Source organism: Aquarana catesbeiana, linkage group LG07, assembly GCF_042186555.1.
Source record: "Aquarana catesbeiana isolate 2022-GZ linkage group LG07, ASM4218655v1, whole genome shotgun sequence".
Classification (NCBI taxonomy): Eukaryota; Metazoa; Chordata; class Amphibia; order Anura; family Ranidae; genus Aquarana; species Aquarana catesbeiana.
In genome coordinates this window covers 63,512,879-63,538,344 of record NC_133330.1, presented here as the reverse complement: position 1 = coordinate 63,538,344, position 25,466 = coordinate 63,512,879, and the positions used below count along the sequence as shown (strand labels likewise).

The 25,466-nt window shown below is 47.5% G+C and overlaps 1 protein-coding gene across 1 annotated transcript in view; it reads right to left on the bottom strand.

Moving 5' to 3' along the window:
* IL17RD (interleukin 17 receptor D) overlaps positions 1-19,856 on the bottom strand; it is a 113,639-nt gene extending 93,783 nt beyond the window's left edge. The window contains exon 1 of the mRNA XM_073592252.1: positions 19,631-19,856. Within this exon, the coding sequence (XP_073448353.1) occupies positions 19,631-19,753 (123 nt within the window). The 5' untranslated portion in view covers positions 19,754-19,856. The remainder of the gene's footprint in view (positions 1-19,630) is intronic.
* Between the last annotated feature and the right edge of the window lie 5,610 nt (positions 19,857-25,466).

The window sequence follows — 25,466 nt, the reverse complement described above, 5'->3', positions numbered from 1 at the left end:
ACTCTTATCTAAATAACCCCAGATGTTTATAGTAAATGTTAACTACGGGCGCTAAATATGTTACCATAACTCTCATTGTTATCAATGTTTTATGCTTTAATCGCCGAGGTTAACAACTTCTTTTAAATGTAATTATCTATGAAACATCTTCTGTTATAGTTGGCATTGTACTGTACTTTCCCTGACTTTTTCCTTTTTCTAAAAGCAATAAAATTTATATTTGAAAAAAAAAAAAAACTTGTCTATTGGACAAAGAGCTTGTTTGCTAAAGACAAATAGACTGCACTTTGCAAAGTGCAATTGCACTCTGCAAGTGCGGTTGTTCCAGAGCTTAGTAAATGAGATAAAGATTACCTTTGCAAAAAAAAACCCAATCACGTGCAAAGAAAATAAAAAAAAAAACTGCATTTTTGCTTGCACATGATTGGATGATGGAAGTCAGCAGAGCTTCCTCTCATTTCCTAAGCTCTGGAGCAATTGCACTTTGAAAGTGCACAGTCTATTTGTCTTTAGTAAATCAACCCCAATGTGTTTGCTGTTACCGCCTTCTTTTAAAGGTACCTGCACAGTTTTGTAAACAAAATCAATAAAATACTTGTAATAGAAAAACTGTCAGCTGAACAGTGATGGAATCCAATCATATGCAGCCACTGTTCTGGTCAGGGTCAGGACAAGGGAGGGGCGGCTGCCCTGGGCGCAATGGTTTATTGCAGGGATGTGGGCATCCTAACGCTAAAGAAAGAGGGGGAGCAGTTTGGCATCTTTGCCCTGGGTACTGGATAGCCTTGTCTTGGCACTGGTTCTGGTTATCTGACAGCCATGGGGCTGAAAAAGACAAATGTTATGAAGTATGGCCAGCTTTAAATGACACTAGTGCCCTATAGTTCTATTTTATTAGTTACCTAATATAAATTCAAAGTTAAAAGAGTGTTTATAAATGTTGCAATTCCCTACTAGAACGTTTGCATTTTAATCAGGGTTCATCAGCATAAGAATAAAATAAAAAATAAAGACGAACAGTAAGCTCAGGTCCTTCAACATGACCTGTTACATATAGCATATAATACCCCCCTTCCGGACTATTTTTTTACATCTGATTTAAATCAGCTGACACTTAAACAGACTTTACAAGAGAAAGGATAGATGAGCTGACAGTAAAGTATTTAGGAAGATAGGCCATGTACACATGAGCTTCAGTATGTGAAAGAACAATATGTACAGCAAGCTACGAGTAGTTTTGTTGAATCCTTACGGAACTCTTCAGTTTAGATTGGGAATGATAAACACAGATCCCAATTGGAGTGCTGACTGTCACTTTGAGGGTTCAAGCATATGGCCGCATGCAAATGCATGTATACGTATGTACAACTCTGGACGGTGACTGTCTGGGTACAAGATTGTATGTCCGTAAACTGGCACATGTTAAGGCAAGTACCAGAGGAAACCCAGGTTTAGCCATTGCTTTCTATGGAGATAAGGAGGCGATAAGGAAGGGCTATGGAGATGAGGAGGCGATAAGGAGGGCTATGGAGAAGAAGAGGAGATAAGGAAGGGCTATGGAGATGAGGAGGTGATAAGGAGGGCTATGGAGAAGAAGAGGAGATAAGGAAGGGCTATGGAGATGAGGAGGAGATAAGGAAGGGCTATGGAGATGAGGAGGAGATAAGGAAGGGCTATGGAGATGAGGAGGAGATAAGGAAGGGCTATGGAAATGAGGAGGAGATAAGGAAGGGCTATGGAGATGAGGAGGAGATAAGGAAGGGCTATGGAGATGAGGAGGCAATAAGGAAGGGCTAAGGAGATGAGGAGGAGATAAGCAGGGGCTATGGAGATGAAGAGAAGACAATAAAGGGCTATGGATATGAGGAAGAGATAAGGTAGGGCTATGGAGAGGAGATAAGGAAGGGCTATGGAGATGAGGAGGAGATAAGGAGGGCTATGGAGGGCTATGGAGATGAGGAGATAAGGAAGGGCTATGGAGATGAGGAGGAGATAAGGAGGGCTATGGAGATGAGGAGATAAGGAAGGGCTATGGAGATGAGGAGGAGATAAGGAAGGGCTATGGAGATGTTTAGGTGATAAGGAAGGGCTATGGAGATGAGCAAGAGATAAGGAGGGGCTGTGGAGGTTATGAGGAGATAAGGAAGGACTATGGAGATGAGGAGGAGATAAGCAGGGGCTAAGGAGATGAGGATGAGATTAGGAGGAGATAAGGAAGGGCTATGGAGATGAGGAGGAGATAAGGAAGGGCTATGGAGATGAGGAGGAGATAAGCAGGGGCTATGGAGATGAGGATGAGATGAGGAGGAGATAAGGAAGGGCTATGGAGATGAGGAGGAGATAAGGAAGGGCTATGGAGATGAGGAGGAGATAAGCAGGGGCTATGGAGATAAGTAGGAGAAAAGGCGGGGCTATGGAAATGAGGAGCAGTGGAAGATGAGAGGTATGTGTTATTTGTAATCAATCAGAAATGAAGTAGGCAGGGCTGACACCATATGTTTTGAACTTCACAGCCAAAAACTGTGTTGTCACGTTGAAAAGGAAGTTAGGAGCACATTATATTCCTGGCACATCAACAGTTATTTTTCTACGCTTGCAGCATGTTTCTAGATATAAAACATGGGGAAATTGTGCATGTATTGCACAGATGTACTAAATAGGTTCTTTTATTATTTTGCTTTAACTATTTTCACTACTAAGACATGTCTGCTCATAAAAAGGCAGAACAAATGTGAGGCCACGACATATATGAGCTCCCTGTGACAGGCCAAGAGTCTACAGAATAGCGCACAGTTGTCGTGTTAGCTTGGAACACAAATGAACGAGTTCTTGGCAGAGCTACAGCTGAACAGTTGTCCTTGGTATAGTAGGAGCTTTGATCTTGTGCAAGGCTGATAAATGCAGGTTCTCAATGGTGCTGGTGTGCAAAGGATTCTTTACATTTGTCCTTCATATTATCTGCCGACCTCTTGTACAAGAAATAATATCGGTAGTGCTTCTACGTGCATTACTAAACACTTGCCATTAAACCATAGTCTTGAACTTGCTAAGTTGCTCTTGACACCAGCTTATGACAACTTCAAACACTTGTAAGATCACACACTAAGTACTCTTAACAGCTAAAACAATAAGATATTTTATCAGTAATTAAGGTGTATGCAAACTCTAACAATCTGCTTCTCTTATTTGCTCCCTTTTGGTCTGTTAAACATACCATTGGAAGCACTTTTTTTACATGGGTTTGGTAAGTACAAAAAGAAACAACTGTTGATCTCATCAAAAATTCTGAGTTGTTCTGTGTCCTCTGAACACTTTCTGTGTTGTCTCAAAAAGCCCACCTAATTCATATCTCTTCCACCTAGTTCTGCTCCTCCTTCTTTCTCCAAACTAACAGACTGACTGGGGACTGCACTGTCTACTGTCAACTTTTTTCCTCTGAAAACCAGAAGTTCAGGGAAGCAGCACTGTGAGAGCAGGAGCCAATAACACATGAAAGAATTTCAGGTATGGCGTTTTTTTATTATTTGTTATTTTTTACATAGTTACATTGATCCAGCCTGGACCAATGTAACTATGCATATACCTTACCTTGTATACCATACTAGAAGTTAAAAACTCCCTGTCGTAGACACTGATACTTCAGTGATTTCCACTAGCTTCAGGGTCCCGTGCCAAGGGGGTGTTATGAATACAGGAGGTTTGCCGCTTAGTACGGGCGCCATTTTTTAAAATGCTAAACATTTTCTCAATGAATGAAAATCATTCTCTGATTGGATGAGGTGGATGCTGTGGCACCTCCCCACCTCTAATGCCCCGTACACACGGTCGGACATCGATCGGACATTCCGACAACAAAATCCATCGATTTTTTCCGACGGATGTTGGCTCAAACTTGTCTTGCATACACACGGTAACACAAAGTTGTCGGAAAATCCGATCATTCTGAACGCGGTGACGTAAAACACGTACGTTGGGACTATAAACGGGGCAGTGGCCAATAGTTTTCATCTCTTAATTTATTCTGAGCATGCGTGGCACTTTGTGCGTCGGATTTGTGTACACACGATCGGAATTTCCGACAACGGATTTTGTTGTCGGAAAATTTTATAGCAAGCTCTCAAACTTTGTGTGTCAGAAATTCCGATGGAAAATGTGTGATGGAGCCTACACACGGTCGGAATTTCCGACAACAAGGTCCTATCACGCATTGTCCGACCGTGTGTACGGGGCATAAGTCTTATGAAGTCAGAGAACACCTTCAATTCATTCTTAATGGCGTCCGTGTCAAGCAGCCAACCTCCTGTGTTCATTATGCAGCAGGACAGCCAATCGGCACAGGACCTGGAAGCTAGTGGAGATCCCCAGGGTGATTTCCAGCTTCTAGCAGGATCCCACAGGTATGGGATACACATAGTTACATTGGTCCATGCTGGACCAAAAAATACCAATAGTATACTGGGAAATGTTTACTTTATTGTCCTTAATGTGTTAAAGTGATTGTAAAATTAATTTTAAGCCCTTAGCGTCGGCACCTCCCCTCCCTTTATAGGGTTTCCAATGTAAGGAGGCAGGGGTGGACATTTCGGTCATGTGACCACCGTTATTGGCTGTCGCAAATAGCGATAAGAAGCTTCCTGTTACCCACCGGTAACTGTGCCGGGAGCACACAGGGTGTGTTCCCACCACGGCATTGTTTACATTTTGGTAAGCATATATGCGGCCTCTTGGCATTAAGGCCCACCTGCAGAGAGGCGGCATATATGCGTACAGCCGGCGTGAAGAGGTTAAGAAAACATTTTATACTTGCCCTGATCCTCCTCTTATGCCGTGTACACACTTTTCGTCGGACTCAACCCCGAAGGACTTTTCGACGGAGTTCCGACACAACGGACTTGCCTACACACGATCACACCAAAGTCCAACTAATTCGAACGTGATGACTCACGACCGGACTAGAATAAGGAAGTTAATAGCCAGTAACCAATATCTGCCCTTGCGTCGTTTTTTGGCCGTCGGACTAGCATACAGACGAACAGATTTTTCGATAGGACTCAAGTCCGTCGGAAAAATTTGAAACATGTTCTATTTCTAAAGTCCGTCAGATTTTTAGACAGAAAAGGTCCGATGAAGCCCACACACGATCGAATTGTCTGACGGATTTGTTCCGTCGGACCTTTGATGCCGAAAAGTCCGGTCGTGCGTACACGGCATTAGTTCACCGGCGCTTCTGGCTCCTCCTCTTCTTTGTGTGCCACCATAGGAAGCTACTACCTATAGAGGCACATGTGCTAGCTTGATCCTGAGCTGCGCTGTGCCGTTGGCTCCTGCTGCTGCCAATCAAATCCAGTGACAATGTGACAACTTGGGCACAGCACTGGATTGAGATCAGGCTCAGGTAAGTATTTTGGGGGGGGGCTGACAATAGAGGGCTTTCTACCTTAAAGCAGAAAATGCATTGAGGTAAAAAAAAAACCTTCAACTTTCCCTGATCAAAGTTCTACAGACTTGCAAATGTATATTAATTCTTCTAGGCCTTTTGTGTATGATGCATTTTTTTTTTTACTTTTTAGCTTTGAGCAAGATTTTTTCTGTAAGTTTTTTAAAAATGATAAAGTATTGAAAAAAAAAACACAAAAAACCCTTCCTCCTTTACAACCACTTTAAGCTAATGTGTTAGTTTCAGTAGTTTATCAACAGCCAACTGGGCAGGGCTGAAACCCTATTTTGCAATTTAAAGTGGAGTTCCACCCAAAAAAAAAAAAAATTCATTCATGTGCATAAAAAAAAAAAAAAAAATTGGAGAAATTTTTTTTTTACTCACCTCTAAATGCCTGTTGCTAGGGGGTCCCTCGTAGTCTGCCTCCTGACGTCACTTCCCTTGGTGCAGGAAAGGAGATCAGCTCTGCCCCCTCCCTCTTGTCAATCGTCTGGGACACATCACAGGTCCCAAAAGATTGCGCAGCCAATCACGGCGCGCGGTGCCGCTCACGCATGTGCAGTGGGTGCCCGGCTGTGAAGCCACAGTCGGGCGCCCACAGTTACAATGCCGGCGCCGCCGAGCGGAGGGGGAGATGAGCGGAGCTTCGATCCCCCGCATTGCTGGACCCTGGGACAGGTAAGTGTCCGATTATTAAAAGTCAGCAGCTGCAGTATTTGTAGCTGCTGACTTTTCTTTTTTTTTTTCAAAAGAAAAAAATTGCATTTTTGGAAGAACACAGATGTTCTGCATAGGTTTGTTTTTTTAATTTGTCCTGACATACACTTTAATAATGGGGGGGGGGGTATCTTTTTCCGAGGCACTCTAAAGAGCAGTGACCACACAGGAACAAAATTTAAAAATCTCCACACACACACCAGGCAGTTAAATCCATTAGTACGCTGTTAATTTTTTTTTTTTTCTGGGGTTATGCCAAATGGTCATTTCAGATGCAAACAATGTACATTTAAGTTCTTCAAACCAATACATTTGCATGGAATAAACCCTGATTTTGGATCTGTTTACGCTATTTAAATATCCATCCTGGGGCCTTTTTTCCCCTCATTTTTGCCTTATCTGCAAAATCCTACCCAGTAAGTCTCTTTCCAGATGTTAAAGTTCCCTGCACAGTTTAAAGTTTAAAAAAAAAAAAAAACGCTAGCGGCTTTCTCCACGCCATCAAAAAGCAGGCTCCGACTTAAGCGCAGGGTTTGATCAATCCACATGCACGCAGCTGCCAGTAAGGATAGACGCTGGGCTTAATTCTGCAATATCCAGCCAGCACAGCAGTGCCCAGCTGATCTATGCACAGAACAAATGTAATTAGCCACACCAGGTCCTGGTTTCTATTCCTTTCTTTGATCAGGGCGATGGTTTTATTATTACGGCGACGGAAAATACTTTTCTCTGGAAATACAATGCTTACGCTGACCTCAGATGCCTTTGTCGAATCCGATTTTTTTTTTTTTTTTTTTTACCCATAAAGTAAATATCATGGAAATCAGCGTTCGGAGCGACGCTCAGGAATTTGTAAATAATAATGAGTGCGTGTTATGCGTCTGCTGGCCGTGTCGGGATGTGATGCATTTCAATCAAGCTGCGTCCCTGCAGTGTGCTGAATGACAGGGGGAAGTGGCCTGCAGTTTAAGGGGAGGAAATGAAAAGGAATTTTAATAGAACAAACAGTGGCTGCGCTTCCTATAGGCAAGACTTCAAAGGCAGCCCAACCCCAGAGCAAACAATATGTTACAGAGGCCATCAGTCATCTAATAGCATGGGAAACCTATTCAAGGTTTACACGCAGGGTTTGATAGAGCAAAGCTGGACAGTCAGCATGACAAAACAGGTCAAGCAAGTCTGTACTGAGAGATCAGCCGAGATGCCGGGCTGATACACCGCGAGAGAGAGAGTGTTTTTGGAAATGAGATCTTTTTGTGCAGCAAAGGAGCCCTGAAAAGGGCCTTATTACCGGGGCAATTAGAATGACACACTTCAAAAGGCCCCAGACTCGCACAGATATCGCACAAAAGAATTTCAAAGTGTAGAGAAAGAACATAAGATGCATTATTATAAACTTCAAAGAACTTCTGGAATACTCCAGAGGCATGTCCGGACATGGCACAACTGTCAAAATATGCCAAAGCTCACCAGCTGCACGCCGCCTAGTTGTGGTGTACCTGAGAGTATGGCAAAATCTTCAGATCAAAGTGTACCTGTCACCCAAAACGCAGCAGGGATGTGATTTGTAAATAGCCATCAAAAATAAAATACAATCGGTAACATCACTCCTGTTTGCAATGCTATTACAGCAGAAAATTGGGTCCCATCTGGGGTACCCCCAGGAAATTGGGTCCCATCTGGGGTACCCCTGGGCTTTGCCTGGATCTGATTTAGGAAAACTGACATTGTAGCCCGTTGCCGCCTACGGCATACAGTAAAACCTTGGATTGCGAGCATAATTCCTTCCGGAAACATGCTTGTAATCCAAAGCACTCTTATGCCGCATACACACGACCGAAACTCTGAAGGTTTCTCCGATGGAACTCAGCCGGAATTCCATTCAAGCGCTCTTGCCTACACACGGTCAATCCAAAGTCCGACCAAAGTCCGACCGTCCAGAACGCGGTGACGTACAACACGTACGACGGGACTAGAAAAAGGAAGTTCAATAGCCAGTAGGCAATAGCTTCCGTCTCGTACTTGCTTCAGAGCATGCGCCGTTTTTGGTCCGTTGAAACAGCCTACAGACGATCGGTTTTCCCGATAGGAATTGGTTTCGTCGGACATATTTAGAACATGTTCTATTTCTAGGTCCATCAGAATTTAAAAAAAAAAAAGTCCGATGAGGCATACACACAATCGGAATAGACAATAAAAAGCTTCCGTTGGACTTTTCTGTCGGACATTCCGCTCGTGTGTACGCGGCTTTATATCAAAGCAAATTTTCCCATAAGAAATGATGGAAACTCAGATGATTCATTCCACAACCATTTATTCATAAGTCCTTCAGTTTATAGTCCATATAAAAAGATAATAGCAATGTTGTGTAACCATAAAATGTCCATCCACAAATGGAAGTCTCCACAAGGGGATTAGAAGCAAAATCCAGCAGGAGATACTGAGTATAAAAGAGTAGAGAGGTGCTTCTAAGTGTAGCAATTATGGTTACATTAATGAAGATACATTTAGCAATTCACATAGTTAATGATTAAGGCCCCTTTCACACTGGGGCGGTTTGCAGGCGTTATTGCGCTAAAAATACCGCCTGCAAACCGCCCCAAAACAGCCTCCGCTGTTTGTTCAGTGTGAAAGCCCGAGGGCTTTCACACTAAAGTGGTGCGCTGGCAAGAGAAGAAAAAATCTCCTGTCAGCCGCATCTTTGGAGCGGTGAAGGAGCGGTGTATTCACCGCTCCTTCACCGCTCCTGCCCATTGAAATGGGACAGCGCGGCTATACCGCGGCAATACCCGCGCTATACGAGTGGTTTTAACCCTTTTTCGGCCGCCAGTGGGGGGTTAAAACCGCACCGCTAGCGGCCAAATACCGCGGTAAAACATCGCTAAAAATAGCGCTGTTTTACTGCCGTCGCCCCCTACCGCCCCAGTGTGAAAGGGGCCTAAAAGAGGCACATCTAAGTATGCAGGCATCCGGGGTAAAGCTGTCCACGAAGACCAGTGATGGTGAACCTTGGCACCCCAGATGTTTTGAAACTACATTTCCCATGATGCTCAACTACACTGCAGAGTGCATGAGCATCATGGGAAATGTAGTTCCAAAACATCTGGGGTGCCAAGGTTCTCCATCACTGACATACAGTAAGCCAGAGGATGGTCTATGTGGACAGCTTTGCCCCAGATGCCTGCATACTTAGATGTGCCTGTTTTATTCATCAACCATGTGAGTTGCTAAATGTTGTACCTTCATTGAAAGTAACCATATTGCTACACTTAGATGCATCTCTCTTCTCTTTTATACCCAGTTGTGACATGACGCTACTTGTATATCAAGTCAAAATGTATTTAAAAATTTTGCTTGTCTTGCAAAACGCTCTCAAACCTATTTACTCTCAATCCAAGGTTTTACTGTACCTTCCATAATGACCAGTTACTGAGGACAACAGCTCAGCCTTTCCATCAGTTTTCATAAATCAGACTATGGGGGTTATTTACTAAAGCTGGAGAGTGCAAAATCCGGTGCAACTCTGCATATAAACCAATCAGCTTCCATGTTTTTTTGCCTAAAGAGGGGTTCCAGCCTGGGGAAAAATATATTAAAAGTCAGCATCTACAAATACTGATGTCTGTACCCCAGCCGATCGTCGGATCAGCTGTCGGGTGCTGCCACCGCCATCTCCACTAAGGGAAACCGGGCAGTGAACCCTTTTCGGTTTCACAGACAGTTCCCTACTGCGCATGCGCGAAGCACGCTGCACTTTCTAACTAGCCCGGCGGCGGAGGAAGGAGGAGGGGAGCTAAACTTCCGAGCGACGGCGCTATCTCTGGAAGTGGGGAAGAAGGACCTGTCAAAAACAGGTCTCCGTTTCCCCCTCCCCCTGAAAGGTGCCAAATGTGGCACCTGGAGAGGGGGGGGGGGGGAGCAAATAAGCGGAAGTTGCACTTTTGGGTGAAACTCCGCTTTAATTGCACAAGCTCAAGTTAGAAGCTGATTGGCTACCATGCGCAGCTGTATCAGATTCTGAGAGCTCCAGTTTTAGTAAATCTCCCCCCATGTGTAGTACAGTGAAATTAATACTTCCCTAATATGCAGATTTCCATATAATGTTATAAATGATCTTGTGTGTTGAATTTGATTGACAAAAGTTCTATTTTCACACCTTGGCACTCATCAAACTGGGTTTTCTAAGGCTGGCCATAAAGGGAGCGATTTTCTTTCCTGCAACTATGGGTTGCAAGAAAGAAAATCGCTCGATTCCCCATTAGCATAGTCAATGTTGATGGGGGAATCCCTCCCGTGGAGCTATTGTGTTCTCCCAGCGGGAGAACACAGTGATTTTTTTGTGGTGTGAATGGGCCCTAAAGATGGCCATAAACAGAGTGATTTTTGAAAATCGCTTGATTAACCCATCAACACAGTCAATGTTGATGGGGGAATCCCTTCTGCAGATCCATTGTATTCTCCCGCTGGGACAACACAGTGATTATTGGTAGCGGCTATAAAATCGGACAGGCTGGTTGTACCCAAGTTGATTGATCTACTTGGGTACATTCAGCCTGCCCATGCATGGTTCAAATCTCAGCCAGTTTCTGCTGAACCGGCCAAGATTCGAGCCACCTATGACCGGCTTGACGCTTCAGTGGTCAAAACATCTGCAAAACTACTGCAGTCTGTGTTAGCCATAGCAGTCAGATTCTACATTTCATCCTAACTTACAATCCTGGGAAAATCAATGGCTGGCAGATAACAGTGATTTTTTTTTCTAGCTGCTATAACAGCTGCTAACAATAATCACATGTAAAATTCAGCAGGCTGGTTTTACCCAAGTTGATTGATCAATCAACTTGGATACATTCAGCCTGCCCATACATTATTATTTCAGGTACTTATATAGCGCTGTCAATTTATGCAGTGCTTTACATATATATATTATACATTCACATCAATTCCTACCCTCAAGGAGCTTGCAATCTAAGGTCCCTAACTCACATTCATACATACTAGGGCCAATTTAGACAGGATCCAATTAACCTACCAGCATGTCTTTGGAGTGTGGGAGGAAACCCAGACAGGCACAGGGATAACATACAAACTCCAGGCAGGTAGTGTCGTGGTTGGGATTTGAAGCAGCGAACCTTTTTACTGCTTGGCAAAAGTGCTACCCACTACACCACTGTGCCGCCCCAATGGTTTGAACCATCTATGGCCGGCTTAATGTCTCATGCACACTGAGTGTTTAGGCCTGCGCCGGTGTTTAGAAGCGGGCGTGAGGCACAGACGCACCATCCAGCCCTGTTGCTGACAGCCTGAAAAAGTCTATGAGAGTCTGACAGCTGCTGCGGCTGGATGGCACTGGATGGTGGCGTACTAACCTTTAGGGCAGTTTGCACCCAAGGGTGAATGCCTGGAATGCAAGAAGCCTGCGTTCCTGGCATTTGTTCCTTGGCACAAACTACCCTAGAAATTAGCAGCACTAGCTGCACCATCCAGCCAATGCAGTATACCTCGCAGTGCATGCTGAAGGAGAAATGCACTGTTTTTTACTGTATATATGTAAAAGGACTAATTTACACTTGCTTTGGTCTCTAAAAAGCGATGTGTGAAGAAAGGCTTTTCCGAGAGCGGTACAAGAGCAGCTGACAGGTATTCAGGAGATGATACTGCCTACCCCTGACTGCCTGTTTTTTGTTTTATCTTGACAGACAAAATGGGTTAAGAATGTCTGAACTGCAACTGTGAGTCTAGGATTTGCAGCGTGTCCCCCATTCACTTGAAGCAAAATTGATATTTTAGTTTTTGGAAAATGCTGGAGCACCTGACAGTTTCTTATAGCTCCTGGGCACTCTATAGCCGAGATCTCTGCAGTATAGCCATTATGAAGGATTTGAACTCTCTCTTTAGGAATGCTTCATATTTTATACTATAGAGCAGTAGTAGGCAACCTTACAGAGGTGGAGATCTACCAACAACATGCGAGAAGTCAAAGTATCACCAGGTACAGTGTCGCCTCCTCACGCCTGATTTAAACCTCTAACTGTCATACTACCATGTTGCAATCATGTGCATTGCACGGCAATCATGGGTTTAAATCAGGTGGTTAGGCAGCAACATATCGCCTCCTCAGATCGCTTTTCAGAGGAGAAGTAGTGCCTGAATGAGCTTTTAGTTCCATTCCGCTGCGGCACCCTTATGCCGCGTACACGCGGTCGGATTTTCAGACGGGAAATGTTGGATGTGAGCTTGTTGTCGGAAAGTCCAACCGTGTGTATGCTCCATCGAACATTTGTTGTCGTACTTTCCGACAACAAAGTTTGCTAGCAGGTCAAATTTTCCGTCAACAAAACTTTTTGTCGTCGGAAAGTCCAATCGTGTGTACATAAGTCCGTCGCACAAAAGTTCACGCATGCTCGGAATCAAGCAGAAGGAGCCGCATTGGCTATTAAACTACCTTTTTCCCGCGTTTCCGCGTTTCCACTTTCGGAATTGTTGGCCAACATTTGTGTGACCGTGTGTATGCAAGACAAGTTTGAGCCAACACCCTTCGAATAAAAATCCACAGTTTTGTTGGCGGAAAGTCCGATCGTGTGTACAGGGCATAAGAGTTACTTCGCACATAAAGTTGGCTGGTGGTAAAACCTTGCAGTTGAGTTTACCTCCAGTCTCTAACCCTTTAGCTGCTGAGGAAGCAGCCAAAAGTGTACACATGCAGCAGCAGGAATTAAACCTCCTGTTGCTTTTGGCGGGTGCTACCGCCTGCCAATCACGACCCATTCAATTAAATGGGGCCACTCTGCAAGCGCCCCACAACTGCATGCTTTTGCAGGGTTCAAGGGGTTAAAGCAGGTGGTGAGAAAGCAACATAATGTAGCCTGCTTTAACCCTGTGTTTGCCGTACTGCACAAGGTAGGAGGGCAGATGCAGAGTGGCCTCATTCACTTGAATGGGTCATGCTTGGCAGGTGCTACACCCGCCAACCATGACAGGATATATAACTTCTGCTGCGGCTGCGGCATGTGTACACCCCTGGCGATACGGTTTGCGGTGGGGGTGATAAAAACACATCCTAACTATGTGGTTCCCCCCCAAACTGCAAATGTAAATGAACCCTTACTGTTCTGAGCCCCCTATAAGGCTGCTTTCACACTGATGTGCTGGGGTTTACCTGCATTGCGGTTGCAGCACAGTGCATCTGCGACTTTTCTGGGTTAGCTGTGCTTTGCCATAGACTTCTATTATAGCCTGCAGGTGTGGTGCACTTTCTGAAAGAACACCAAAACTCCTGCATTCAGAAAGTGCACCAAACCCGCAGGATATAATAGAAGTCTATGGCTAAGTGCAGCAAACCCGCAGGAAAGCTGCAGGTACACTGCACTGCACCCTCGGTGTGGGTAAACCGCAGCTCATCAGTGTGAAAGCACTGGGAATCACTCCCACAATGGGAACAGCGCTGCACCTACAGTTCCCGTGTGGGCTGCGATTTCTAAAATGCTGCAGGGACCTTTTCCCAGCGTTTCAGGGGGCACAGCAGCTAATTCAAATGAATAGTGTGAACCTAACAGAGTACAACAGGAGGAACACACAATGGAGGGTAAGAACATCCAAAACTCCCAGGTGGACAGAAACATAGTGAGGCATTACAACAGTGAGATCTCATACTAGGTAGGTCTTCGGGTGGATTGACCCTTCAATATTGTGCCTTTTGATGCACTGCACTCCTATCATTCTGCACAAATTAGTAAAAGGGCAGGCATGACAGTACAGGTCGCCTAGGAAGTATTTGATCTAATAGAACATACAAGTGAGACAATCCACTTCTGCTTGTCCAATGCAGAGTCCTCTACACACGAGTGATCTGCACTCTCCATTCATCCCGAGCACAATGAGGTGACCCTATTATTTCCCTGTAAGGAATCTACTAATAAAGCACTGGTTGAGTGTGATGAAAAGGCTTTTTCAAATGACTTCTTCACACTCTTCGGCTACAAGATATGTGTCCCTCCTCCTCCTGACGCCCCAGGGCACAATGAACGCATACAGGAAACATCCTGGGAAAAGGCCTTTTAAGACCCCCTCCTCCCCAGGTGTAAGGTGAGGAGAGATGAATGGACACATCAACACTTTGCATCTCAGCCATATATACTGTGGAACTTCCTGCAACAAGTATATGACATAAACACCCAACATGGCTAGCAGGAGCTGGAGACGCCAGTGTTTGATCTTTCCAACAGCCCCGTGACAGCAACCACCAGCACATTTTCCAAAACTGGAGTCCAAATATAAAATACATGTATGGACCTAAGTTATAGAAATTAGAGTGCAACTAGGTTTGGCATGCCAAACAACAAGGCTTCACATCTAGGAAGGTTCTCATTTTCCAGGTCATGGTATATATCAGGGGTGCTCAACCTTTTCAACCTTTTGATAAGCAGGGGCCATGTAAGGGATTTGGTAATCGGTCACTGGCCACAATGGAATTAAATGGTTAAAAAATTTTAATTTTTAATTCTGAAAGCATAATGCACATTTTCCTCTTGCAGCCACTGAATGCCAGGGTGAGGAGAAGAAGCTGGCTTTCAGAGGTTGCAGGAGAAGAATGGAGAGCATCGGTTCCTGTATATGCCCCCCCCACAGCCCTTCCTGTCCAAGTGTGGAAAACAGAATGTGACCATCTATTCAACCTTCACCCAAGGTAGCTCTCTTATCTATACTCCCTGGAAAGTTCAAATCCATTAAAAAAGATGTATTGCAACACTTTCTGGCAGTGGCCAGAGTAGTGATTGCCCGTCACTGGAGATCGACAACCATGCCTTCCCTGGGGAATTGGGCTACTGAAGTAGACCGTATTAGGGACCTTGAACGTCTGTTGGCTGAGGAACATGGTAAAGACGAACAGTTTTCTCTCACTTGGACTTCGTGGTCCATGTTCCGATACTCCTCTTGAGTTTATCTCTTGGGCTGAGAGTAGCCTAGACGACATCACCTCATAACTAGGCCGGAGTGCTTCTTGTTCCTAATCTTTCTGCCCCTCTTTTATACTTCTATTCCTTTTCCTCTATGTGTCTATATACACTGTTAGGAATCCATTGAGCAAATCTACCATGACTTTGAATTACCCATTGTTAAACCTTCCCCATCTGTAAAAGACAGTGATTATTGTTTAGTGGCTATACCAGCCGCTAGCAATAATCACATGTAAAATCTGACAGGCTGGTTGTACCCAAGTTGGTTGATCGAACAACTTGGGTACATTCAGCCTGCCCATACATGGTTCAAATCTTAGCCAGTTCCTGCTGAACAAGCCGAGATTTGAACTGTCTTAAAGCTTCAGTGGTCAAACATCTGCAGTCTGTTTTAGCCATAGCAACCAGATTCTACATTTCATCCTAATTTACAATCCTGGGAAAATCAAATGGCAGATTTCAACTAGATGCTACATTGTAACACTTGCTTAAATAACAACTTTCATTCCCCATACCCAAATAATACATGCAGCTGGAAGGACATCTGTTCGTGAAAATAGACATTCATCACAAAAACATATTTTAGGCCAAATAACTTGGAGAACATGTTCAATGTGGTACCTTTCAACCAATCATTGTGTCTGATTCTGATTTCTACCAAAACAATGCAGTGTTCAGCAAAGTTGGGGAGGATGTGCAGATGAAGAAGAATTTGACTACCAGTTGCTTAGATAAAAAACAAAATGAAGAAAGAATTCTTCTGAATGATTGCTTGCGGTTTCCACACACCACTGCACATTCCCAACAGATGGGTTGATTTACTAAAGGCAAATAGGCTGTGCACATTGCAAAGTGCAGTTACCCTCTGCAAGTGAAGAGCTTAGTAAATGAGGTAAGGCTTCACTTTGCAAAGATTACCCAATCACGTGCAAGGAAAAAAGACAAATTCGCATTTTTGCTTGCACATGATTGGATGGAAGCCAGCGGAGTTTCTGCTCTACTAAGCTCTGGAGCAACTGCACTTGCAGAATGCAACTACACCTTGCAAAGTGCACAGTCTATTTTCCCTTTAGTAAATCAAAGTCTCTTAGGATGAGTTCACATGGGCATTAAAACTTAATCAAAGACCTCTAAAACATCTTTAGTGTTAGTTTGCTTTTTAGACATGTTTTAGGTGCATTTTAAAAACGTTAGAGAATACTGAAGAGCTCCAATCGCCTGTTTTTTGCTTTTTTTTTTTTGCTGGGGGAACAAGGAAAAAGAGCCCTGAAAGAGCAATTGTGTGCCAAACACCTTAGGAGTATTCAGAATGCATTTGTGGTGAACTTCTATTTACATTAATAGAAGCATTAGGCAAGTATTGAAAGTTGCAAGGCCTGGCCAAACGTTGTAGGCAGGATCAAACCTGCAAAATGTGCTCTATGTACTAGACCAGTCTGTCTCAAATTTTCTACCCCTTGAAATAAAGATCTGGGAACTCCTGCAAAAGTTAATTCATCAGGGGTCAGTGAGGGAATGCCCCTCTTACAATAGTGGTCAGTGGAGGAATGCCCCCCTTACATTAGTGGTTAGTGGAGGAATGCCCCCCTTACATTAGTGGTTAGTAGAGGAATGCCCCCCTTACATAAGTGGTCAGTGGGGGAATACCCCCCATTACATTAGCAGTCAGTGGGAGTAATGTCCCCCTTACATTGGTGGTTGATGGGAGGAATGCCCCCCTTACATAGATGATCAGTGGAAAGACTGCCCCATACATTGGTGGTCAATGGGAGAATGCCCGACACATTGGTGGTCAGTGGGAAGAATGTCCCCCTTTACATTAATTGTCAGTGGGGGGAATGCCCCCCTTACATTAGTGGTCAGTAGGAGGAATGCCCCCCCTTACATTAGTGGTCAGATCAAGAATGCCCCCCCCCCTTACATTAGTGGTCAGTGGGAGGAATGCCCCCACCCCCTACATTAGCTGTCAGTGGGAAGGGAGTGGTGACACCTTACATTGATGGTCAGTGGGAGGAATGCCCCCTTCACATTGGTGATCAGTGGGAAGATTGCCCCATACATTAGTGGTTCTTGGGAAGAATGCCCCCTACTTTGGTGGTCAGTGGGAAGGATGAAACCTTTACACTGGCTGTCAGTGCAACATTTACATTGGTGGTCAGTGGGAGGAATGCCCCCCTTACATTGGTGGTCAGTGGGAGGAATGCCCCCCTTACATTGGTGGTCAGTGGGAGGAATGCCACCCTTACATTGGTGGTCAGTGGGAGGAATGCCTCGCTTACATTGGTGGTCAGTGGGAGGAATGCCCCCCTTACATTGGTGGTCAGTGGGGGAATGCCCCCCTTACATTGGTGGTCAGTGGTGGGAATGCCCCCCCTTACATTGGTGGTCAGTGGTGGGAATGCCCCCCCTTACATTGGTGGTCAGTGGAGGGAATGCCCCCCTTACATTGGTGGTCAGTGGGAGGAATGCCCCCCTTACATTGGTGGTCAGTGGTGGGAATGCCCCCCCTTACATTGGTGGTCAGTGGGGGGAATGCCCCCCTTACATTGGTGGTCAGTGGAGGGAATGCCCCCCTTACATTGGTGGTCAGTGGGAGGAATGCTCCTTACATTGGTGGTCAGTGGGATAAATGCTCCTAACATTGGTGGTCAGTGGGAGGTACGGCTGTACTAGAGCCCCTGCAATTCATGTAAATTCATGTAAAGAACAGCATTTGCTCTGAAAAGAGCTTAGAAAGCTTTCTGATTGCAAAGCAAGCGTCTGTTCTTTACGCCTGTGTGAACGAAGCCTAAATATGTATATATACAAATGAAGAACAGCTGGAAGGATACAAACACAAAAATAGGCATCCACCAACCAGCTACAACCATCACAAGTGATATGACTACTTCAAAACAGAACTGAAATATAAGAGACAAGAGATGAAACCGTACATATCCGTCCGTCCATCCATCCATCCATTCATCCATCCATCCATCCATCCCTCAACTGTTCCACCATTTTTAGACTTAGCACAAGGCCCAGAGAACAATGATGATATACAAAGCACGGTATAGTCACACCTGTACTCTTTATCTTACATGTAAAATGCACGTTACACACATGATGGGATACGTGTCCCCAATGATAAACATTCTTCACGGTCCAATGTGGTTTGAAAAAATGGTATTAACAGTGCTTGACATGCATCTTGCTTTAAATCTCACGATACAAAGAAATGAATGTCAAAAAGCGTTTAACCCAAAAACTGCCCCGTTCACCCCTCTGCGTTTAGGTGCGGTGCATTAAAAAAAAAATCCTGCTTAATGCATTCATCAAAACGCACATTATATGGAGTTCAATGGTAACCTTTGTAAAGCTCATGTAAGACGCACCATACAGGTGTCAAAAATGACAGCAAAACATTCAACAAAAATGAGCAGGAATGGAATTTCTTTTTAAAAATGCAGCACAAGTAAAGAAAAAAACCTAAAACATGTTATAAAAGCATCGCCATCACATCGCAGTGCACAGACGTTCTGCTGGGTTTGGGATCGGGTGTGAACGTATCCTGGGAACGAATCTAACCAAAGTCATCTGAAATACTAGGAGCTCCTAGACTTACAATTGGACACCATATTATATTATATACTATGTTATACTATACTATTCTATATAATGCTTTATTATACTTTACTAGATGACACTATACCATACTATACTATACATATACTATATATAAATATATGATTCTATATGATACTATGTTATACTATACAAAACTATTCCATATAATACTATACTAGATGACACTATACTATACTACATGATACTATTTTATACTATACCTATACAATACTATACTGTTCTATATGATACTATGTTATACGATACTATACTATATAATATTATACCTATTCTATATGATACCATGGTATACTATACAATACTATATTATACTATACTAGATGACACGTTTTTATACTATACTACAATACTACACTTTACTGTTCTAAATGATACCATACTATATGATATGATGTTATAATATACAATACTATACTATTCTATATGATACTTTGTTATACTATACAAATACTATACTTACAGTATACTATATAATACTATCGTATATAATCATATGTTATACTTATATGATACCATACTACACATACTGTTATGTTATACTATACAATACTATACTATATACTATATGATCATATGTTATACTATATTATACTCTACTATTCTCTATGTTACCGTACTATATATGTATACAGTAGATGTATGTTATGGTACACTTGTTGTATATTATAGATATAGAAGATGAGCTGAGTGCAGATCACACAGTATACAGACAGATGTAGAGTACATGTACAGACATATCACACATACAGAATCATACAGATCACACATATATGAAGTCACACAATGACACTCCCGGGGATCGCACACAGCACCGGGGACAGTCCGGACACAACTTTCTGCAATCTTTCCAAACAAGTCTATAAGAGTTTGTGGCGGCGGGGAGAACACTCACCTTGGGTGTACACGGATCGGTGGCTCCTCTCCGGGCCCCGTTGGTAGCTCCACATCCCGGGCCGGGTAATAAGAAGAAATTTAGGGCCAGGAGAGAGATGAGGGATCGCACGCTCGGTGCCATGGTCCGCAACCCACGGGAATCTCTCCTGTCCGTCCACTGCGCATGTACTGCACTGAACGCCGAGCTCCGCCCCCTGCTGGACCAGACCGGGAGATCAGTGTGCAGAGCGGAGAGATCCACTGACAGCTGGAGAGAGAGAGACAGAGAGGGAGGGAGGCCAACCCAGGACTGAGAGAAATCCCTCCCACCCCCTACTGTACAACCTGTACTGGGTGAAACCCCTCCCCCCACCTGTACTGGGAGCACCCCCCCACCCCCACCATCTGTACTGGGTGCAACTCCACCACCCCCCTCCTGTGCCACCTGTACTGGGTGCAACCCCCCTCCCCTACTGTACCACCTGTACTGGGTGCAACCCAAACCCCCACTGTAACACCTGTACTGGGTGCAATCCACCCCCCCCTTCCTGTATCACCTGTACTGGGTGCAACTCCAACCCCCCCTCCCCACCTGTACCACCTGTACTGGGTGCAACCCCCTCCCCTACTGTAACACCTGTACTGGGTGCAATCCACCCCCTCCCCCCCTTCCTGTATCACCTGTACTGGGTGCAACTCCAACCCCCCCTCCCCACCTGTACCACCTGTACTGAGTGCAACCCCCTTCCCCTACTGTACCACCTGTACTGGGTGCAACCCCCTCCCCTACTGTACCACCTGTACTGGGTGCAACCCCCTCCCCTACTGTACCACTTGTACTGGATGCAACTCCAACCCCCCTCTCCACCTGTACCACCTGTACTGGGTGCAACCCCCTTCCCCTACTGTACCACCTGTACTGGGTTGCAACCCCCCTCCCCACTTGTACCACCTGTACTGGGTGCAACCCAAACCCCCACTTTAACACCTGTACTGGGTGCAACTCCACCCCCCCTTTTCTGTACCACCTGTACTGGGTGCAATCCAACCCCCCCTCCTGTATCACCTGTACTGGGTGCAACTCCAACCCCCCACCCTCCCCACCTGTACCACCTGTACGGGGTGCAACCTCCTCCCCTACTGTACCACCTGTACTGGGTGCAACCCCCTCCCCTACTGTACCACCTGTACTGGGTGCAACCCCCTCCCCTACTGTAACACCTGTACTGGGTGCAATCCACCCCCTCCCCCCCTTCCTGTACCACCTGTACTGGGAGCAACTCCACCCCCCCACCTGTACCACCTGTACTGGGTGCAACTCCAACCCCCCTCCCCACCTGTACCACCTGTACTGGGTGCAACCCCCTCCCCTACTGTACCACCTGTACTGGGTGCAACCCCCTCCCCTACTGTACCACTTGTACTGGATGCAACTCCAACCCCCCCTCTCCACCTGTACCACCTGTACTGGGTGCAACCCCCTTCCCCTACTGTACCACCTGTACTGGGTGCAACCCCCTCCCCTACTGTACCACTTGTACTGGGTGCAACCCCCTCCCCTACTGTACCACCTGTACTGGATGCAACTCCAACCCCCCCTTTCCACCTGTACCACCTGTACTGGGTGCAACCCCCTTCCCCTACTGTACCACCTGTACTGGGTGCAACCCCCTCCCCTACTGTACCACCTGTACTGGGTGCAACCCCCTCCCCTACTGTACCACTTGTACTGGATGCAACTCCAACCCCCCCCTCTCCACCTGTACTACCTGTACTGGGTGCAACCCCCTTCCCCTACTGTACCACCTGTACTGGGTTGCAACCCCCCTCCCCACTTGTACCACCTGTACTGGGTGCAACCCAAACCCCCACTTTAACACCTGTACTGGGTGCAACTCCACCCCCCCTTTTCTGTACCACCTGTACTGGGTGCAATCCACCCCCCCCTCCTGTATCACCTGTACTGGGTGCAACTCCAACCCCCCACCCTCCCCACCTGTACCACCTGTACGGGGTGCAACCTCCTCCCCTACTGTACCACCTGTACTGGGTGCAACCCCCTCCCCTACTGTACCACCTGTACTGGGTGCAACCCCCTCCCCTACTGTACCACCTGTACTGGGTGCAACCCCCTCCCCTACTGTACCACCTGTACTGGGTGCAACCCCCTCCCCTACTGTACCACCTGTACTGGATGCAACTCCAACCCCCCCCCCCTCTCCACCTGTACCACCTGTACTGGGTGCAACCCCCCTCCCCTACTGTACCACCTGTACTGGGTTGTAACCCCCCTCCCCACTTGTACCACCTGTACTGGGTGCAACCTAAACCCCCACTTTGACACCTGTACTGGGTGCAACTCCACCCCCCCTTTTCTGTACCACCTGTACTGGGTGCAATCCACCCCCCCCTCCTGTATCACCTGTACTGGGTGCAACTCCAACCCCCCCCCTCCCCACCTGTACTGGGTGAAACCCCCTCCCCTACTGTACCACCTGTATGGGTGCAACCCCCTCCCCTACTGTACCACCTGTACTGGATGCAACCCAAACCCCCACTGTAACACCTGTACTGGGTGCAACTCCAACCCCCCCCCCACCTGTACCACCAGTACTGGGTGCAATCCCCCCCTCCTGTACCACCTGTACTGGGTGCAACTCCAACCCCCCCTCCCCTACTGTACCACCTGTACTGGGTGCAACTCCACCCCCCCTTTTCTGTACCACCTGTACTGGGTGCAATCCACCCCCCCCCGCCCTTCCTGTACCACCTGAATTGGGAGCAACTCCTCCCCCTCACCTGTACCACCTGTACTGGGTGCAATCCCCCCTCCTGTACCACCTGGACTGGGTGCAACTCCAACCCCCCCTCCCCACCTGTACCACCTGTACTGGGTGCAACTCCACCCCCCCTTTTCTGTACCACCTGTACTGGGTGCAATCCACCCCCCCGCCCTTCCTGTACCACCTGTACTGGGAGCAACTCCACCCCCCCACCTGTACCACCTGTACTGGGTGCAACTCCAACCCCCCTCCCCACCTGTACCACCTGTACTGGGTGCAACCCCCTCTCCTACTGTACCACCTGTACTGGATGCAACCTAAACCCCCACTGTAACACCTGTACTGGGTGCAACTCCAACCCCCCCTCCCCACCTGTACCACCTGTACTGGGTGCAATCCCCCCCTCCTGTACCACCTGTACTGGGTGTAACTCCAACCCCCCCTCCCCAACTGTACCACCTGTACTGGGTGCAACCCCCTCCCCTACTGTACCACCTGTACTGGGTGCAACCCCCTCCCCTACTGTACCACCTGTACTGGGTGCAACCCCCTCCCCTACTGTACCATCTGTACTGGATGCAACCCAAACCCCCACTGTAACACCTGTACTGGGTGCAACTCCAACCCCCCCCTCCCCACCTGTACCACCTGTACTGGGTGCAACCCCCTCCCCTACTGTACCACCTGTACTGGGTGCAACCCCCTCCCCTACTGTACCACCTGTACTGGGTGCAACCCCCTCCCCTACTGTACCACCTGTACTGGGTGCAACCCCCTCCCCTACTGTACCACCTGTACTGGATGCAACTCCAACCCCCCCTCTCCACCTGTACCACCTGTACTGGGTGCAACCCCCTTCCCCTACTGTACCACCTGTACTGGGTTGCAACCCCCCTCCCCACTTGTACCACCTGTACTGGGTGCAACCCAAACCCCCACTTTAACACCTGTACTGGGTGCAACTCCACCCCCCCTTTTCTGTACCACCTGTACTGGGTGCAATCCACCCCCCCCTCCTGTATCACCTGTACTGGGTGCAACTCCAACCCCCCCCTCCCCACCTGTACCACCTGTACTGGGTGCAACCTCCTCCCCTACTTTACCACCTGTACTGGGTGCAACCCCCTCCCCTACTGTACCACCTGTACTGGGTGCAACCCCCTCCCCTACTGTACCACCTGTACTGGGTGCAACCCCCTCCCCTACTGTACCACCTGTACTGGGTGCAACCCCCTCCCCTACTGTACCACCTGTACTGGGTGCAACCCCCTCCCCTACTGTACCACCTGTACTGGATGCAACTCCAACCCCCCCTCTCCACCTGTACCACCTGTACTGGGTGCAACCCCCCTCCCCTACTGTACCACCTGTACTGGGTTGCAACCCCCCTCCCCACTTGTACCACCTGTACTGGGTGCAACCCAAACCCCCACTTTGACACCTGTACTGGGTGCAACTCCACCCCCCCTTTTCTGTACCACCTGTACTGGGTGCAATCCACCCCCCCCCTCCTGTATCACCTGTACTGGGTGCAACTCCAACCCCCCCCTCCCCACCTGTACCACCTGTACTGGGTGCAACCCCCTCCCTTACTGTACCACCTGTATGGGTGCAACCCCCTCCCCTACTGTACCACCTGTACTGGGTGCAGCCCCCTCCCCTACTGTGCCACCTGTACTGGATGCAACCCAAACCCCCACTGTAACACCTGTACTGGGTGCAACTCCAACCCCCCCTCCCCACCTGTACCACCAGTACTGGGTGCAATCCCCCCCTCCTGTACCACCTGTACTGGGTGCAACTCCAACCCCCCCCCTCCCCTACTGTACCACCTGTACTGGGTGCAACTCCACCCCCCCTTTTCTGTACCACCTATACTGGGTGCAATCCACCCCCCCGCCCTTCCTGTACCACCTGAACTTGGGAGCAACTCCTCCCCCTCACCTGTACCACCTGTACTGGGTGCAATCCCCCCTCCTGTACCACCTGGACTGGGTGCAACTCCAACCCCCCCTCCCCACCTGTACCACCTGTACTGGGTGCAACTCCACCCCCCCTTTTCTGTACCACCTGTACTGGGTGCAATCCACCCCCCCGCCCTTCCTGTACCACCTGTACCGGGAGCAACTCCACCCCCCCACCTGTACCACCTGTACTGGGTGCAACTCCAACCCCCCTCCCCACCTGTACCACCTGTACTGGGTGCAACCCCCTCCCCTACTGTACCACCTGTACTGGGTGCAACCCCCTCCCCTACTGTACCACCTGTACTGGATGCAACTCCAACCCCCCCTCCCCACCTGTACCACCTGTACTGGGTGCAACCCCCCTCCCCTACTGTACCACCTGTACTGGGTTGCAACCCCCCTCCCCTACTGTACCACCTGTACTGGGTGCAACCCAAACCCCCACTTTAACACCTGTACTGGGTGCAACTCCATCCCCCCCCTTTTCTGTACCACCTGTATGGGTGCAATCCACCCCCCCCTTCCTGTACCAACTGTACTGGGTGCAACTCCAACCCCCCCCCTCCCCACCTGTACCACCTGTACTGGGTGCAACCTCCTCCCCTACTGTACCACCTGTACTGGGTGCAACCCCCTCCCCTACTGTACCACCTGTACTGGGTGCAACCCCCTCCCCTACTGTACCACCTGTACTGGATGCAACCCAAACCCCTACTGTAACACCTGTACTGGGTGCAACTCCAACCCCCCCTCCCCACCTGTACCACCTGTACTGGGTGCAATCCCCCCCCTTTTCTGTACCACCTGTACTGGGTGCAATCCACCCCCCCCCCACCCTTCCTGTACCACCTGTACTGGGAGCAACTGCACCCCCCCACCTGTACCACCTGTACTGGGTGCAACTCCAACCCCCCTCCCCACCTGTACCACCTGTACTGGGTGCAACCCCCTCTCCTACTGTACCACCTGTACTGGATGCAACCCAAACCCCCACTGTAACACTTGTACTGGGTGCAACTCCAACCCCCCCTCCCCACCTGTACCGGGTGCAATCCCCCCCTCCTGTACCACCTGTACTGGGTGCAACTCCAACCCCCCTCCCCAA